The sequence below is a fragment of the Lepidochelys kempii genome, chromosome 12, assembly GCF_965140265.1.
Source record: "Lepidochelys kempii isolate rLepKem1 chromosome 12, rLepKem1.hap2, whole genome shotgun sequence".
NCBI lineage: Eukaryota > Metazoa > Chordata > Testudines > Cheloniidae > Lepidochelys > Lepidochelys kempii.
In genome coordinates this window covers 37,679,677-37,697,670 of record NC_133267.1, presented here as the reverse complement: position 1 = coordinate 37,697,670, position 17,994 = coordinate 37,679,677, and the positions used below count along the sequence as shown (strand labels likewise).

Genomic DNA, 17,994 nt, shown 5'->3' with positions numbered 1-17,994 from the left:
CGCCTCCCGGCGCCTCGGGACCGGACAAAACGGTGCCGGCGGCGCGCGGGGCGGCCAGTCCCGGGTATCCGCAGCCGCGGCTCGCAGCGCGGCCCGGCCTCGTCTCCCCGGCCGCCCCAGCCCCGGCCTCCTGCATCGGCCCCGGCCGCGGGTCCGCCCCACGCGGTAGCGCGCTCCCCGCCAGGCCGCCGCCGCCGCCCCGAGTCCGGCGGCTGGTCCGCCAGCCGGGCCCCGGCGCCCTCCCCGCCTCGCCCGGGGACCCCAGCATCCCTCCGGCGCGCCGCCCCGGGGGGGCCCCGGCAGCCGGCGCGCAGCGGCCTCGGCCATGTCGGGCAGCGGCGGGGTGAAGAAGCGGGGCTCGGCCGCCTCGGCGCAGGAGGAGGAGCGGCAGGCGCTGGAGAAGATGCCGGCGCCGGGCGGCGGGGCCCATGAGAACGGCTGCCCCGGGGCGCGGGGCCCGGGCGGGGAGCTGGGCCCCCCGGGCGGCGGGGGCGGCGTGGCGCTGCAGCGCTCCATCACCCTGCTCAACGGCGTGGCCATCATCGTCGGCACCATCATCGGCTCGGGCATCTTCGTCACCCCCACCGGGGTGCTGAAGGAGGCCGGCTCGCCGGGGCTGTCGCTGGTGGTGTGGGCCGTCTGCGGGCTCTTCTCCATCGTGGGCGCCCTGTGCTACGCCGAGCTGGGCACCACCATCTCCAAGTCCGGGGGAGACTACGCCTACATGCTGGAGGTGTACGGCTCCCTGCCCGCCTTCCTCAAGCTCTGGATCGAGCTGCTCATCATCCGGCCTTCCTCCCAGTACATCGTGGCCCTGGTCTTCGCCACCTACCTGCTCAAGCCGCTCTTCCCCAGCTGCCCGGTGCCTGACCAAGGGGCCAAGCTGGTGGCCTGTCTCTGCATCCGTGAGTATCCGCAGCGCTCCGGCCCGCTCGGTCGCCTCTGGCTGCGGATGCCCCCTCTAGAGCCGCCCCGAAGCTGCCCCCGGCCGCCAGCTGCCCTTGTATTCTGTGGGCCCATCTGGCTCCCCTCTCTGGCTAGCTCCCGGTCTGTTGCCCCGAGCTCTGTTACTCGCCCGTGTGGCTTCACTACGCTTAACTGGGTCTTCTCTTGCATCTCATTGCTCGCTGGGGGACAAATTCATCCCAGCGCTCACTTGTGCTGTCTTCTCTTTTGGCACCCTGGCCACCTGCCCTGTGTTCTCTGTTTTGTGGAGAGACACCAACCCCCAGTCTGGTTTGAGCAGCAGGCTCTAATCAAGATGCTTAAACGGAAAAAGCCACCACACAGACCCCTTGGCGTCCCCCTTTCTGAAATGACTTTCAGAAATGGCCTTGGAGTGCAGCATGTAACAGGTGCAGTGCACATCCCATCTGTGCCTAGGGGTGAGAAGTTTTTGGTCTCATCTAGGAGCGTTGTGAGGATAAAATCCATTCATTATGGCAAGGCATTTCTATGCCCTGGGCAATGGAGTGATTTAAGCACTGAGGTACTCTGTGCCAGGAGGGCTGTCAGTTGGGTACAGCTGAACTGGTGCTGAAAGTGGTTTTGTGGCAGATGTAGCCAAGAGCAAACTGTTTTCAGCACTATTTCTGAAAGAGTGGTTAAACTCCTCCTTGGCTCCCAGTAGACCTCCCTCAGCTGCACCTGACGCTGTCACAGGATGCTTTTTCCTCAGGTAGACAAAGCACATCGTGGTAAGGGTGATATCTGACATTGCCCTGCTAAATCTAGGGCCAGTGCTATGCACATTAAAAGCCTAAAGTTTGCCCTACTGCTGAAATCTAGACCATTTCCTTCCCTCCTCCGCTATCTTGAAGTCTGCAGCTTTGCCAAAATCTAGGAACACTAATCTTTGCTCCATTAAATGGGATGTTAACCTGACTTCCATACCTCTGAACTTAGGGCCATTTTCCTCCTTCGTTCCATTGCCACTTGATCTGAGTTTGACCCTCTAGTTCACTTCTAGATCCTCTCCTAATAGTAAGAGGAATTTTGGGGTTTATTTTGGAGTAGGTTTTTCTTGCATGTGGGTTTTTTAGGTCTAATAATAGTACCTAGTTCTTATATGCAAAAAGAAAAGGAGTACTTGTGGCACCTTAGACTAATAAATTTATTTGAGCTTAAGCTTTCGTGCATCCAGTGAAGTGAGCTGTACCTCGCGAAAGCTTATGCTCAGATAAATTTGTTAGTCTCTAAGGTGCCACAAGTACTCCTTTTCTTTTTGCGAATACAGACTAACACGGCTGTTACTCTGAAACTAGTTCTTATATGGTGCTTTTCGTCTCTAGTTCTCAAAGCACTTTACAAACGAAGGTGAGTGACTGACTTTACAATTGGGTTATTTGTGTGTGTGTTGGTTTTTTTTTTTAAAGGGTTTTGGAGAGGATTCTAGTTATTTGGGGTTTCTAAATGGCCCATGTTTCTTCTAGACTCCTGTACCATTTGAGGATCGCTGGCCATTGAAAGGTGCAGCAGTTGGGCATTATGGGAGGGGACAGTCTCTATGAATTCATTCATGCGCAAGCTGCCTTGTTGCTTCACAAGTACCTTGCAAAACTGGCTTGGCTGGCAAGCCAGACTGTAGATTGCGCATATCAGTTTTTCACATTGTCTGAACGACGTTTGATGTGTCTCAGCTGGTGGCTAAATTGTTAAGAGTGTCAAGGTTAGTGGAAGCCATGGCCACATGCCTCCCCTGTCTAATTTTGTAATAAACTAGATTGAAGTATTAGAGTAACAGCCGTGTTAGTCTGTATTCGCAAAAAGAAAAGGAGGACTTGTGGCACCTTAGAGACTAACCAATTTATTTGAGCATGAGCTTTCGTGAGCTACAGCTCACTTCATCGGATGCATGCCGTGGAAACTGTAGCAGACTTTATATATACACAGAGAATATGAAAAAATACCTCCTCCCACCCCACTGTCCAGCTGGTAATAGCTTATCTAAAGTGATCATCAGGTGGGCCATTTCCAGCACAGTGCTGGAAATGGCCCACCTGATGATCACTTTAGATAAGCTATTACCAGCTGGACAGTGGGGTGGGAGGAGGTATTTTTTCATATTCTCTGTGTATATATAAAGTCTGCTACAGTTTCCACGGCATGCATCCGATGAAGTGAGCTGTAGCTCACGAAAGCTCATGCTCAAATAAATTGGTTAGTCTCTAAGGTGCCACAAGTCCTCCTTTTCTTTTTAGATTGAAGTATGTACGTCATGGGCAATATAGGTAAAGTGTCACCTCCTTGAGAATGAGAAGCCTCAGACAACAGTTCTGTTGATTTCCTCAAACTTGCATCAGGCATCTTTTGCACTGGTGGCCTTGATGTCAATATGTTTTATGCTGCAAATGATACATACCACCGAGAGTGTGTATGTATGTTGTGTTCAAATTATTTGCTTGCCACAAAATGACAAGCTTTAGAGTAACGTAAATACAGATTCCTTGATTACTTGTGCTGAATCACTGCAGTGCAGGGCTGAGAGTTGAGTGCTGAACGTGTACAGGGTTTGTTTTTTGGGAGTTTATAATTTCATTTTTGGGGGGTTATTTTTAGCAATTTTTGATTTTTATATAGCTGTCCCAAAAGCTGAGGTTTTTTCGAGGCTTTCTCTTTATATATACTGTAATGCAGGGATCTCAAACGCGAATCGCCAGGAGGGCCACATGAGGATTAGTACATTGGCCCGAGGGCTGCATCACTGACACCCTCTGCCCCCGGCCCCACTCCCACTCCACTCCACCCCTTTCCTGTCCCCTTCCAACCCCTTCCCCAAAGTTCCCACCCCAACTCCGCCCCCTCCTTGCCCCTATTCCAACCCCTTCTCCAAATCCCTGCGCCACCTCTTCTCTGCCTCCTCCCCTGAGCACAGGGCTCCCTACTCCTCTCCCCTTCCTGGAAAGCACTAAGTGCCTGGAGGTAGGCAGAGGAGCGGGGACGTGGCACACTGCGGGGAGCGGGGGGAGGGCGAGCTTGGCGGGCTGCAGGAAATAACCCCGAGGGCCGCATGTTTGAGACCCCTGCTGTAATGAGTAATCTCTTTGTAATGTTCCATAGTGTGCCAAATAGTACCATGTTAAAGTGCACTAGGGAAAGTTTAACGCACACCAGCGGAGTCTGCATGGCTAATTAATGGGCAACATGTTGGCGTGCTTTTGATTCATAGATTCCAGAGCCAGAAGGGACCACTGTGGTCTCTCATCTGACCTCCTGTGTAGCACAGATCATAGAGCTTTCCCAAAATAATTTCTAGAGCAGATCTTTTAGAAAAACATCTGATCTTGATTTAGAAATCACACCCCCATAGTCCACCTTACAGCTCAGTGTAGACTAGCCCTTAGATACTACTAGCCATGGCCGGTGTTTTTCTGGTGTTTATTGGGTAAACACGGATTTTGTGGGGATTTTTTTTTTTTAATCGGGGGGGAGGGTGTGTCGTCGTGTTTGTTGTTTAAAATCTAAAATCAGAAGCCCTACTCTGGTAGTAATACTGCTTAACATTTCTCATCTTCAAAGCTCTGTACATTAATTAGATCTCCCAGCACCCTGTGATCTAAGGTAACGATCCCCATTTTACAGATTGGGAAACAGATGCAAGGAGTGACATGCCCAAAGCTGCAACCTGTGTTCAGTGACAGAGCAGGGATGATAACATAAGCTCACCTGACTCCCAATCCTCTAGCCCAGTAGTTCTCAACCTTTCCAGATTACTGTATCCCTTTCAGGAGTCTGATTTGTCTTGCGTACTCATAACACAAGAACTAGGGGGTCACCAAATGAAATGAATAGGCAGCAGGTTTAAAACAAACAAAAGGAAGTATTTTTTTCCCCACACAACACAGTCAACCTGTGGAATCCCTTGCCAGAGGATGTTGTGAAGGCCATGACTATAACAGGGTTCAAAAAAGAACTAGCTAAATTAATGGAGGATAGGTCCATCAATGGCTATTAGCCAGGATGGGCAGGGATGGTGTCTCTAGCCTCTGTTTGCCAGAAGCTGGGAATGGGTGACGGGATGGATCAGCTGATGATTACTTGTTCTGTTCATTCCCTCTGGGGCACCTGGCATTGCCCACAGTTGGAAGACAGGGTCCTGAGCTAGATGGACCTTTGGTCTGACCCAGTATAGCTGGTCTTACGTACTCCAAGTTTCACCTCACGTGAGAACTACTTGCGTACAAAATCAGACATAAAAATACGCAAGTGTCACAGCACATTGTTACTGAAAAATTGCTGACTTTCTCATTTTTACCATATAATTATAAAATAAATCAATTGGAATATAAATATTGTACATACGTTTCAGTGTATAGTATGTAGAGCAGTATAAACAAATCACTGTATGAAAGTTTAGGTTGTACTGACTTCACTACTGCTTTTTATGTAGCCTGTTGTAAATATCTAGATGAGTTGATGTACTCCCTGGAAGACCTCTGCATACCCCTTGTTGGGACCCACTGCTCTAGCCTGCTTTGCTTCTCTGATCGGTAATATTAATGTGTTCGAACTGTTCTTACACAGTCATTAGAACTAATGGTTTCCCTGGAGCAGAGTTTGGTCTTGTACATCTAGTACGAAATGCCATGGGAAAGAACTTGCTAGTTTTACAGATCTGCATCATTTCCATGTGTTCTTCGTTAAGCTTTATTTTCCCCTTAGGGTACCATTCTGTTTATACTTCGGGTTAAATCCTTGCATATGTCTTTTTTTTTTTTCCTTTAAAAGATTACTTTGTTATCCAATGCATCTAGTAGTGAACTTTTCTCTCCTGCTAGTTTCTACACCTTTGATTTCTGGAATTGCTTGGTTGCCGTCAAGGTGCCAAAACCTGTAGGTATAACAGAAGGTAGGTTTTATAATTTTGGTCTGAGGAATTAACAAGTGAGAGCTACTGTGTGATTTCCTAACAAGCCAGTTTGTTAAATGTTTGCACTGAGAGCTTGGTGTTGCAGTGAGATTTTTTTTTTCAAGAGTTTAGGATATGAGAAATTTGGTCTTCGGACATACATGTTGGAGACGTTAACAAATAGGTTGTCTTGGGAAGTAAGATGGGCATCCAGGTGCTTGTTCTGAAGTGGTAATGTCTTGCTGTGGAGCTGAAGCCTATTCACTGGTCTTGAACTGCGTTGGCTTCAAAGACCTTAAACTCATTTTTCATAAAGGTTGCCTTTCAACAGGCAGTGAAATTGGCCTTTCACACACTTGTGGCTGGAGGACCTTGATATACTGGTTCTGAACCCCCAGAATCTCCCCAATCCAAATGTTAGTGGTGGTGAGTAAGGAGGCAGGTAAAACTATGCTTGAAGGGGAGATGACTCAAGGAACAGTTTTAAATTGGGAGTTGGGTATGTTACTCGTCAAGACACTAAACATCCTGTGTAAGGTAGTCACTTTACATATAACTTCGCTCTAAATAGAAGAACCCTTGTGTCCTCTACAAACTCCATTCCCAGTTTATATGGCCTGCTGCATATGCTTTATATATTGCTGGTTGTGTAAAACAACCTTTTAACTTCCACTTAAACTATTTTCAACAAAATACTTGAAATCACAATTTTCTGTTCCGCTTCTCTTTTGCTGATGCTGCTTTTATACAGACTTTTGTTTTGTTCTTGACCTTGAGTGTCAAAACAGTGACTGTTTCTTTAGCTTTTAAATTATTTTGTCACTCATTAATTGCCTATGTTAATCTCCTGCTAATAATCCAATGACAAACTCTGCCGCTGCCAAAACTGTAGCAGTCATCATCTGGTATGTAGACTTCTCAAACTCCCTTTCCTCCCCCTGCAAATAACGCAGCAGGCATCCCTCATGCAAGCACATCACTGCGAGTTAAATGATCAATTACTTTTCATCTGTCTTTTTTCTGGAAAGAGTCTAATAGTTGAAGAATTTGCAGCAGTCCGTTTATAGTTCATGCTGGCTCTTCATGAGCATGTGGGAAGACACATGGAGTAGATGAGAGGTATGGACATTACTAGCAGCTATCCTCGCAGATGGGCTTAAGAATGAGCATTCTATTAAAAACCCTGATTCAGCAAAAGATTTAAACACCCTGTTAGCTTTAAGTGCTATGCTGAGTCATGGTCCAGGCCTATAAGAAGGTGAATATTCAATGGCAGCATTTCAGCTGAAAACTATATTTGCTGTGGAACAGGTGTGTTTATATCATGCAAGTGTGATGCTTCGTTAACTTCACTGTAAACAGCAGACCAAATAACCGTCTGCTGGATTGCAAACTCATTTGGTATTTGCAGTCAGTGGACAGGCACAAAATAAATATTCCGCTGGTCCGTCTTGGGTGGGTTTATTCTGCACCACTGATGTTCAGAATTAACCTGCCCCTGCAAGGGTGGCTTGATGCTTTGAAGAGTAATATTAGCTCCTGACAGCAACAGAGCTGAGACTAGACAGGGCTAGGTACAAAAATGGGAAGAGAGGGAGGACTCAGGTAGCACAGCTTGCACTTGTTGGTGCCTTTGTGACTTGGTTTCCACAAAAATATCCCATTACATTTTATTGCATTTAAATACTCTGTGTTTTCCGCAGAGTCCTTCAGAGTTTTGATTTCTAAACTTCTTGTGAATTGGAATGACTTTTCCAGAGAAACCCACCAGGATCCCTCTCAGCGACTTTAACTGGGGGATTTCAGACATTCCAAGAGTCCCGTGGTCAAAATGAGCGTAATGAAGCACACTGTTGCCAGCTAGCATAGGGAGCTGATTCCTGGCTCTTTGCAAGGCAAGCTAAGTAGCATGATTCAGGCCGAAACCTGTTTGGAATTTTTCATAAAGTCCACAACCTTGAATTTGTTGATTGATGCTACAGTGCAGCCACCTTCCCAAAGATTGCTGCTGAAAATGAAATTGGAGAATGCATCAGAAGTAGCCCAATCTTGAAGATAAAGGTGGTTTTGTAGCTTTGGAAACAAAAATGGTGCTTTTAAGAATGGGGTCAGAATGAGGGAAGCATTCAGTTTGAGTAAAACTTTATGAAATCCTGAAGTTTCTCATTTGGTCTAGTTATTGTTTCTTGTCTCCCATCCCTCTTCTATCCAAACTTCACCTGGCTGAATTTCCAAACCTGTCCAAAAATTCTCGTGCCATGAATGTACACATCGATACAAATCAAAAAGGCATACGAGTGATATTTTTGTCTGAAATTGCAAAATGCTTGTCTGCATCCAAAGCAGCTATCTTGAATTCCTCATGGCAATAGTGAAAATTGCATGCCAGATGAAACATAATTTTTTTTTGGCACATCTGATGCTTCACCCACCTACTTGACATTTGTTGAGGATCAGGAAGCTAATCCCAACAGAGCACTTTGTACGTATAAAACCCTGTTAACAATGCTAAGTTGTATTATCTACCACTTAAACTTTCAAAAAAATTATTCATCTTTTAACTGAAATCGGATCTGCTTTTTTCAAGTTATGTGAGTGTGGAGGCATTTCCTCCCTCACCTCCCACCCCCCCACCCTTTATGGGTCAGACTCCGCTTTAAGGATGGCCACCTCTTAATCACCTACCACCACCCACTGGAAAAACAAACAAACAAACAAAAAATTGGCTCTAACCAATGAGCCAAACTAGTTGGCAACTGCAGTGATCCTTTTACAAGGATCAATCAACTCTAATATTATGCTTCTGTGATACTATATTGCTTTTGTTCTATTCCTAGATGTTATGGCGATAGACATTTGTAAATGCACCTAAGATCAAATAGTCAGTTCTGCGAGTTTTGTTGTGTATATACTGTAGAACTCTTGATCACTTTTTTTTCTCTTCGGCAGCACAAATGCTGACTGTTGCAGCATGAGCACTTGCTGTGCTGGTTTGCCCAGCTCAGAAGAGGCTGGAAATATTTTCTTCTTCTTTTCACATAATTATGAAATCTGTGAGTGTCCTGAGAAATTATCAGCAGATATTTTCAGTTACACAGGGCATGTGTGTAATACATTCTTGAATAGTGACTGAGCACTTGCAGCATGCAGATTGGAAGGCAGCTGTCAGAGTTACTCTGTCCTCTGTTTTAGGATCCATCTCTTGTCAGTGCTGTTAGGTAGTGTGTATTTAAATATGAAGGTATGACCTCTTTCCAATGTCTGAAGAGATGGAAAGAATGCTTTCAGGAGCTTCTCAACTGCCCCATCAGAGCTGCAGATCCGCAGCGCCAGGAGGATGTGAAGAGTCCAGTCACCACCCCTCAGTGTAATTCAGGGGATGTTACAGTTGAGGAAGTTTGATGTGCAGCCTGTAAGATCAAGAATGCCCATGCTGCTGGTATTCGTGGCGTAGCTGCTGAGTTGATGAAGCATGGTGAGGATTCTGTCTTGGAAGGCTGACCCATATTATCAACGAAGTATGGATTCATGAGAAACTACCGGTGACTGGTGCTGTGGGATTATTCTCCCACTTTGGAAAGGGAAGGGTGATGCCCTGGTGTGTTCCAGTCACCACAGCATCACTTTGCTTTCCATTCCAAGCAAACTGTTCATGCTGGCTCTTCATGAGCATGTTAAGCCCGCCATAACGAATCTACACTGTCTACAGCAAGCTGGGTTTCTGCCCAGTCAATCAATCACAGAGCAGATTTTTACTATTAGATAAATTATTAGAAAAAGCCAAAGAGTTTTGGCACAGGAAGGATGAGGGGCGTATAGGCGTTATTGATTTACAAACTGCATTTACAAACTGCTGATCATCGTTCCCTTTGGTTCTGCTTGCGAGCTGCTAGTGTGCCTGGAAAGGTCCTCTGCCTTCTTGTAGAAGTGTACCACTGATGTGAGAGCTGTGTCCGTTTACATACTAAGATGTCCAGTTGGTTGGAGTAAAACAGCATGTTGCCTTTTTTTTAAAAGAAAAGTTGCATTTCTGTTTCATTTAAATGCCTTGTCCTTTCCTCCTCCACCTCAGTTTTGTGTCTAAACCAAAAATTTGAGTCTTTCTGGTTTTAGGATGTATGTCTGTTGCCATTACATTGATTATGACATCACAAATCTGGTCTTGTGAATTCACAGACGGAGGAGCAATTGGATGAGAGACAGAGGCCTGTTTTTGAACATCACAGTGTTTAACAAGGAGGTTTCATGGTAAAGCACAGCCAGTGATCCATTTCTGATTTGAGTGCATCACCTCTGAACTGAAGTATCTGAAAGTTGCTCTTTCCAGTGTACTGTTCACTCAGGATTTGTCAATAATTTCCATAGGTTACCCCTGTTTGAATCTCCAGGAATCCATTTCTGTTTAAACACCAGTCTGTTGGGACTCTGTTTCCATAGAAGCCATGTCAGTGCCATCTAGGGTGTAAAAACAACAAATTCCTTTTATGTACAATTAATGGAGGGGGTAAGAAAAATTAAACTGCATGAAGCCCACCGTTGATAGAATCACTTAACAGGGATTTTTTTTTATTTTATTTTTTTTTTTTAAACAAGCACCAGTGCCCCACTGGCTGTAGTGCATACAGAGCTGACCAGGTGAAAGAATAGATCTATTAAATGACAACACTTTTTTCACCTCACACTAAAACTCTTCACAGAGCAACAGACTGCTCTCCAGGAAATGAATCCAAGTGAGGACTTACTAGTGTCCATGTTTACCGGACCTGGGTTTCATTTAGAGAGCAGGTTTCCCAATGTTTACAAAAAATGATGATCTGTATGAAACCATCTCCATTTGGCACTTTCACCTCACCCTAGGTTTGCCCTTCATGCCTGTGATTCCAATCTGGCCAGGTTCCCTCTGTGAATTTAAAGTGCTCGTGTCTGGGCAGCAACATAAGGAGCAGTCAGCATTTATTAGGGAGTATGCTTTCCCTTTTCCCGTTGTCCTCTTTAGCTAGCTCCAGGGATTCAATCCTATCACATCTCTTACCTCCCCATGCAAGATTTAGCTTTGCTGAAGGCAGACTTTCTCATCTGTGACTAAGCAAGAGTCTTTGTTCCTGATTGGGAAAGTGGGGTGTCTCTATCTCTCCTAACTGTGTGAGTTCTGGTCAAAGGTGCCAGCTTGCCTGCCCCAGAGACGGATTTTCCCTGCCTAAAGAAGGGTAAGAGGACAATCGTTGCCAACTCTCTTACATAAGAATGGCCACATTGGATCAGACCAATGGTCCATCTAGCCCAGAATCCTGTCTTCTGACTGTTGCCAGTGCCAGGTGCTTCAGAGGGAATGAACAGAACAGGGAAATTGAGTGATCCGTGCCCGTCATCCAGGCCAGTCAGTCCAATAAAAGATATTACATCACCCACCTTGTCTCTCCAATCCCAGCTTCTGAGACGCAGGAGTTCAGAGACCAGCAGACTGTGAGGTTGCATCCCTGAGCATCTTGGCTAATAGCCACTGGTGGACCTATTCTGCATGAACTTACCTATACTTTTGGCCTTCATGATATCATAGAATTTCAGGGTTGGAAGGGACCTTAAGAGGTCATCTAGTCCAACCCCCTGCTCAGAGCAGGACCAATCCCCAACTAAATCATCCCAGCCAGGGCTTTGTCAAGCCTGACCGTAAAAACCTCAAAGGAAGGAGATTCCACCATCCCCTAGGGAACCCATTCCAGTGCTTCACCACCCTCCTTGTGAAAAAGTTTTTCCTAATATCCAACCTAAACCTGCCCCACTGCACCTTGAGACCATTACTCCTTGTCCTGTCATCTGCTACCACTGAGAAGAGTCTAGATCCATGCTCTTTGGAACCCCCTTTCAGGTAGTTGAAAGCAGCTATCAAATCCCCCCTCACTCTTCTCTTCCGCAGACTAAACAATCCCAGTTCCCTCAGCCTCTCCTCATAAGTCATGTGTTCCAGTCCCCTAATCATTTTTGTTGTCCTCCGTTGGACGTTTTCCAATTTTTCCACATCCTTGTAGTGTGGGGCCCAAAACTGGACACAGTACTCCAGATGAGGCCTCACCAATGTCGAATAGAGGGGAACGATCACGTCCCTCTATCTGCTGGCAATGCCCCTACTTATACATCCCAAAATGCCATGGGCCTTCTTGGTGACAAGGGCACACTGTTGACTCATATTCAGCTTCTCATCCACTGTAACCCTTAGGTCCTTTTCTGCAGAACTGCTGCCGAGCCATTCCGTCCCTAGTCTGTAGCGATGCATGGGATTCTTCCGTTGTAAGTGCAGGACTCTGCCCTTGTCTTTGTTGAACCTCATCAGATTTCTTTTGGCCCAATCCTCTAATTTGTCTAGGTCCCTCTGTATCGTATCCCTACCCTCCAGCGTATTTACCTCTCCTCCCAGTTTAGTGTCATCTGCAAACTTGCTGAGGGTGCAATCCACACCATCCTCCAGATCATTTATGAAGATATTGAACAAAACCGGCCTGAGGACCGACCCTTGGGGCACTCTGCTTGATACCGGCTGCCACCTAGACATGGAGCCATTGATCGCTACCCGTTGAGCCCGACAATCTAGCCAACTTTCTATCCACCTTAGAGTCCATTCATCCAGCCCATACTTCTTTAACTTGCTGGCAAGAATGCTGTGGGAGACCGTACCAAAAGCTTTGCTAAAATCAAGGAACAACACATCCACCGCTTTCCCCTCATCCACAGAGCCAGTTACCTTGTCATAGAAGGCAATTAGATTAGTCAGGCATGACTTGTGTGACGAAGTGGGACTGCTCTCAATGCCTCCTCTGAACAGTGCGGGGGCTCCCCCACGCAGCTCCCAAGCATCCAGGCGGTGGGGCAAGGGTGCACGACCACCGCAGCAGCCCAGAGGGCAGGCGCGTGCAGGGGCCTAGACACAGAGAATGGCCAGCACCCTGCCCCCTGGCAACCAACGGCCCGGCCCGCCCCCCCCCCCGCAAGGCGAGAGTCAAAGGGCCGGAGAACAAAGGAACCAGGCGACCGCCCGGGAAAGGGACAAAGCCCGGAGGAGGGGGGGCCGGAGAGAGTCAGCTCGGGGCTGGCTGGAGACATGGAGCAAAGTGCATACGTGGCCGTCCAGCACACCGCCCCCCAAAATGGACCCAGCCAAGGGGCCCTGCCCACCGCACCCGCAAGCTCCACTCTAGACCATGGTCCCGTCGTCCAACAAACCTCTGCTCCACTGGCCGGCCGAGAGCCATGCCCGACTGTGAAGCTGGGGCGCAGGACCCCGCAGGAGCCCCGCCCGAGCGGACTCGCTGTGGGAAGCGCAGGGAGGGGCAGAGGATGCTAAATGCTCCAAGGTCAGACCCAGGAAGGTGGAAGCTGTGTGAGCTCAGGCGGGATCCTGGGGAAGCCAGAGGGTCCTGCACCCCAACCCCGCAGCCAGACGTGACTCTCAGCCAGCCAGCAAAACAGAGGTCCACCAGGTGACAGGAACATGGTCCAAAACAGAGCCCGCAGATGCAGAGAACCGGACCCCCCAGCTGGGTCCACCCTGGGGGGGCCGGGAGCCAGATAACCACACCCGCCCCCCACCCCACGTCTCCAGCCAGCCCCAAACTGAAACTCCCGCCAGCCCCCCCTCCCCCGGCCCCATCTCCCCCCGGGCCAGGAGGTCACCTGACTCCCCCGCTCTCCAACCCTCCAGCTCCCACCCTGCCGGGGGGAAGGGCCAGGCCACCAGCCGCCAGGAAACAGGGCATCGGCCCCCCCTTGCGTCCAGACCCCCGCACACACCCGCCCTCCAGGGCTCCGCAACGATCACACACCCCCACCCCACCACCAAGACACCCAAGAACTGCACAGGGGAAACCGATACCATCTGGCAACAAGTTCACAGCTGACTGTGTGTTGTGTGAAGAAGTACTTAATTTTGTTTGTTGTAAGCCTGCTGCCTATTAATTTCATTTGGGGTAACTCCTGGTTCTTGTGTGATGTGAAGAGGTCAATAACGGTTCCCTGCTCACTTTCTGCACACATCCTGTTGCTACTTCATTGTCTCTGTTCTAAGATGAACAGTCCCAGTCTTTTTAATCTCTCCTCGTGCCCAACCTGTCCCACACCCCTCATTATTTTTGTTGCCCGTCTCTTACCTTTTCCAATCCTCACACAGCTTTTTTGAGATAAGGTGACGAGAACTATATGCAGTATTCAAGATGTGAGCGTACCATGGATTTATATAGTGGCGTTATGATATTTTCTATTATCTATCCTAATGGTTCCGAACATTAACTTTTTTTTGACGGCCGCTGCACATTGAGCAGATGTTTTCAGAGAACTGTCCACAATAACGCCAAGATCTTTCTTGCGTGGTAACAGCTCATTTGGTCCCCATCATGTTATATGTATAGTTTGGATTATTTTTTCCAGTGTGCATTGCTTTGCACTTACCAACATTGAATTTCATCTGGACATTTTGTTGTCCAGTTTTGTAATTCTTCAGTCAGCTTTGGACTTAACGAGCTTGAGTAATTATCGTCTGCAAACTTTGCCACCTCACTGTTTCCAGATCACTTGTGAATATGTTGACAGCACAAGTCCTACTATCGATCCTTAGGGGACTGCATTATTTACCTCTTTCCATTGTGAAAACTGACCATTCCTACCCTTTGTCCCCTATCTTTTAATCGATTACTGATCCATGAGAGGACCTTCCCTCTTATCCCATCACTGCATAGTTTGCTTAAGAGTCTTTGGTGAGGGACCTTAGCAAAGGCTTTCTAAAAGTCCAAGTACTGATTGTATCATCCTTGTCTATGTATTAGTTGACACCCTCAGTGAATTCTAATAGATGGGTGAGGCATGATTTCCCTTTACAAAAGCTATGTTGACTCTTCCAAGTGTATCGTGTTCATCTGTGTGTTTGATAATTCTGTTCTTTACTGTAGTTTCAACCAGTTTGCTTGGCACTGAAGTTAGGCTTACCCCCCTATAACTGCCAGGATCACCTCTGGAGCCTTTTTAAAAAATCAGCATTACATTAGCTACCCTCCAGTCACCTGGTACAGTGTAGGTATGTCTTCTACTTTCCTATCCTGAGCTAGCTTGCAGATCTTGGGTCTTTCTTTATTCACGTTTCTTCCTACGACCCCCTGTGATGGGGTATACTGAGCCGGAAGGGGTTAGAAGACGGTACTTGGTCCAGGTACCTCCGGTGTGCTCTGACTAGGGGATTAAAAGGAGGTAGGAAGCTCAGGTAAAGTGTAGAGGACAGGCTGCAGCAGAGAGGAATCCTTCTTAGGAAGCTAGACAGATGGTTGAGCCTGAGGGGTCTACAGGGCAGATAAGGCCCACAGGTAGTGCCTTCTCCACCCACTACCCCCTCTGAGAACTCCTAGATCCAACAGGGCCCTGGGCTGGGACACAGGAAAGGGAGGGCCCAGGTTTCCTTATTATAGCTCCTTAAGGGCCTAGACCTAGATGTGGTTGGAATGCTGAAGATCCCCAGCTTAAGGTCAGGAACATGTACCTTTACCATCCTAACAGAGGGGTACGGGGCTGGAGGGTGGGTGTGCTCCCGGCCCGCCAATCTCCCTATCACACCTTCCACCAAGAAATTATACCACCTTGCTGTGTGCTAGCCCTCACTTGAGTAATCTTATATTGGAGTTACCCCTGTCCTTCACCTCCTGTTCTCCCCATTCTTTCCCTGCTGTCTGCTTTCATCGCTAGTCTTGTCTCCTCTTACACCAACCTCATGTCATGCTCCTACCCCTAGCAGCATAGTGTTAGACCCTACAAACAATTCGGTTGTGCAGTGCTGGAGGTGCTACCAGAAACAGACACTGGAGACTAGCGGGGGTTACATTACTGTATAACCACACTACTAGTATCGGAGGTCAGAGAGTAGCTTCTCTTGTGTCTAGGAGAGGGCTCAGCAGGGTGATGCATCTTGTTGCCATGGGGATTAAACTTCATGTGGTGGGTCCCTATGTACCTAGGCCTGAGACGAGCCCTGCAGGGGACAGCAGGTTGTTCTACCTTCAGTGGGTAGTTCTGCGACTGAGTGTTCTGTGGTTCAAACCACGTCATGCCCTGTGTTTAACAGAATAATGTCCGCCCCTGTTTGTCCCAAATGGAGTGGGGTAACGTAACCTCCCTTTCCACGTAGCAACTGTTTTCCTCCTGGCTTACAGCATGGCACTTTCCAGGCTGTGTTCTCTCTAAGTGTCAGGTCCCATTTCATTCCCAGGTTGTTTCCTGTTGGCTGCTTCATTCTTCATCTCCTGGTTCAACTCATCTGATCTCTCCTACGTATTTTGGAACGTGGGTGCATCATCCCTTCCAGTAAAGCGGTTTTGGCCTCAATCAACACTTGGGAACAGCAGGAGGAACAGCCTACGCTGTAGGATGGGGCTGTGTGTAAACAGGTTGGAACTGTTTCAGGAGCAGTTGTAGCAAAGGATGAATATAAGCACCAGATGAGTACGACCAAGTGTGGCTTTCCAATTAATGCTCAGTACTAAAAGCACATTTCCAACGTGAATCCTTGCAACACCTTTGCGTAGTGTTCCAGATGGGGGAGCTAAGGTAGAGAGGCTGTGATTTGCCCTAAATCACCGCCACATAAACCCAGAGTTGGCCCTTTCCTCTCCAAGGAGACAGTATGGTACCCCTGCCTGACCTGACAGATGTGTACATCTTGTTCCTGTGGTCCTGGATGGGTGAGGTGGACGGAAAAGGACGTTACTTTCTGTAGCTCTAAAATGGGGATATTTGGCCGCCTCTCATGGAAGTGTAGGATTCATTTAATTTACATCTTCAAAGCAATGTATGGCTCCTGAGCGCAGTGTAAATGTAGGGTATTATGGTAACCACCACAGTCCAAAAACTGAGACTCATACAGCTAATGAAATGTGAGGAGGAAAGAAGTAGCTGGGGGGGCTTCCTTCCTATAGCTCAGGAGTTCTCACACTGGGGGTCAGGACCTCTCAAGGGGTTATGAGGCTATTACATGGGGGGGTCGTCAGCTGTCAGCCTCCACCCCAAACCCTTCTTTGCCTCCAGCATTTACAATGGTGTTAAATATTTTAAAACGTGCTTTTAATTTCTAAAGGGAGTCGCACTTGGAGGCTTGCTATGTGAAAGTGGTCACCAGTAAAAAAAAAAAAAAATTTGAGAACCACTGCTATAGCTCCATACTGGGTTACCTATATAGTAAACCAGATAGTCATCATTTCTGGAGTTCAGCAGTGACTGGTGCACTCAGTGTCTAGTCTCTGTAAACTGTACAAGTCAGAGCAGGCCGGTGAGAATCTGGACTTTCTTTTCCCGCTCTCAGCTCTCCCATTGAGTCACTGTGTAACTGCGTCCCATCTGTTTTACATGCAGTTACAATATTTACACGCTGGCCCAGGGTCTGGAGATTTTATTCACGTTTAAAAGAGCATTGATTTCCTGACACGAAAGGTAGGCATTAGTGCTCTATGCTTCACGTGCACATATTTAGCAAACCCCATTCCCTTACGGCACCTGTTCTGTGATGGCACATGATCAGATCACACACACACCCGCCCCCCATTCCTATGTACAGGGTTAGTATAACAGCCAAAGGGCTCTTGGTTTGCTGTTTGCTTGTTAGTGTTGTTGGGTTTTTTTAAGAGTATTCCCTTGTGGTTGTCCTAACTGCTCTGGCTTTCTGTCCCAGATCCAGTATCCATAGTTCACTAGAATTTACTGTAAATTTTCTTGGGTGTGACTCCTTCACTCTCCTGCATTCCTAAGGTGTTGTGTGGCACTGTAGCTGCCGTGCGTTTGTGTCATGGTGTTTCTGATGCAGTTGCCCTCGTTTGCCTGCAAGCCAGTATAAGTAATGTCATGTTTGCTTTGGGCAGGGCCACACCTCTGCAGGTTGGACGGACAGACGGACGGATTCTCTGCTCTACAAACACCCAGAGCCTGTGTCCATATGGGCTCTCCTGTGCTGGCTGAGCACAGTAATACCCTTTTTAGGCCCTTTTTTGAAGGGATTTATTCATGGTGCTGTCAGCTAGTGATCCTGTTTAAAATAAAATCCCTTTGGAATCTGTTTAAAGGAATTTGTTTATCCTGATGCAAAGGAAAGATAGGAAGAATAGTAAGAGGCTGACATGCTCTATCAG

General features: G+C 47.6%; 1 protein-coding gene across 1 annotated transcript in view; it reads left to right on the top strand.

Annotated features, from left to right (window-relative positions):
• The window catches only part of SLC7A5 (solute carrier family 7 member 5), a 67,213-nt gene continuing 49,219 nt past the window's right edge, over positions 1 to 17,994 (top strand). The window contains exon 1 of the mRNA XM_073308149.1: positions 1 to 905. Within this exon, the coding sequence (XP_073164250.1) occupies positions 326 to 905 (580 nt within the window). The 5' untranslated portion in view covers positions 1 to 325. The remainder of the gene's footprint in view (positions 906 to 17,994) is intronic.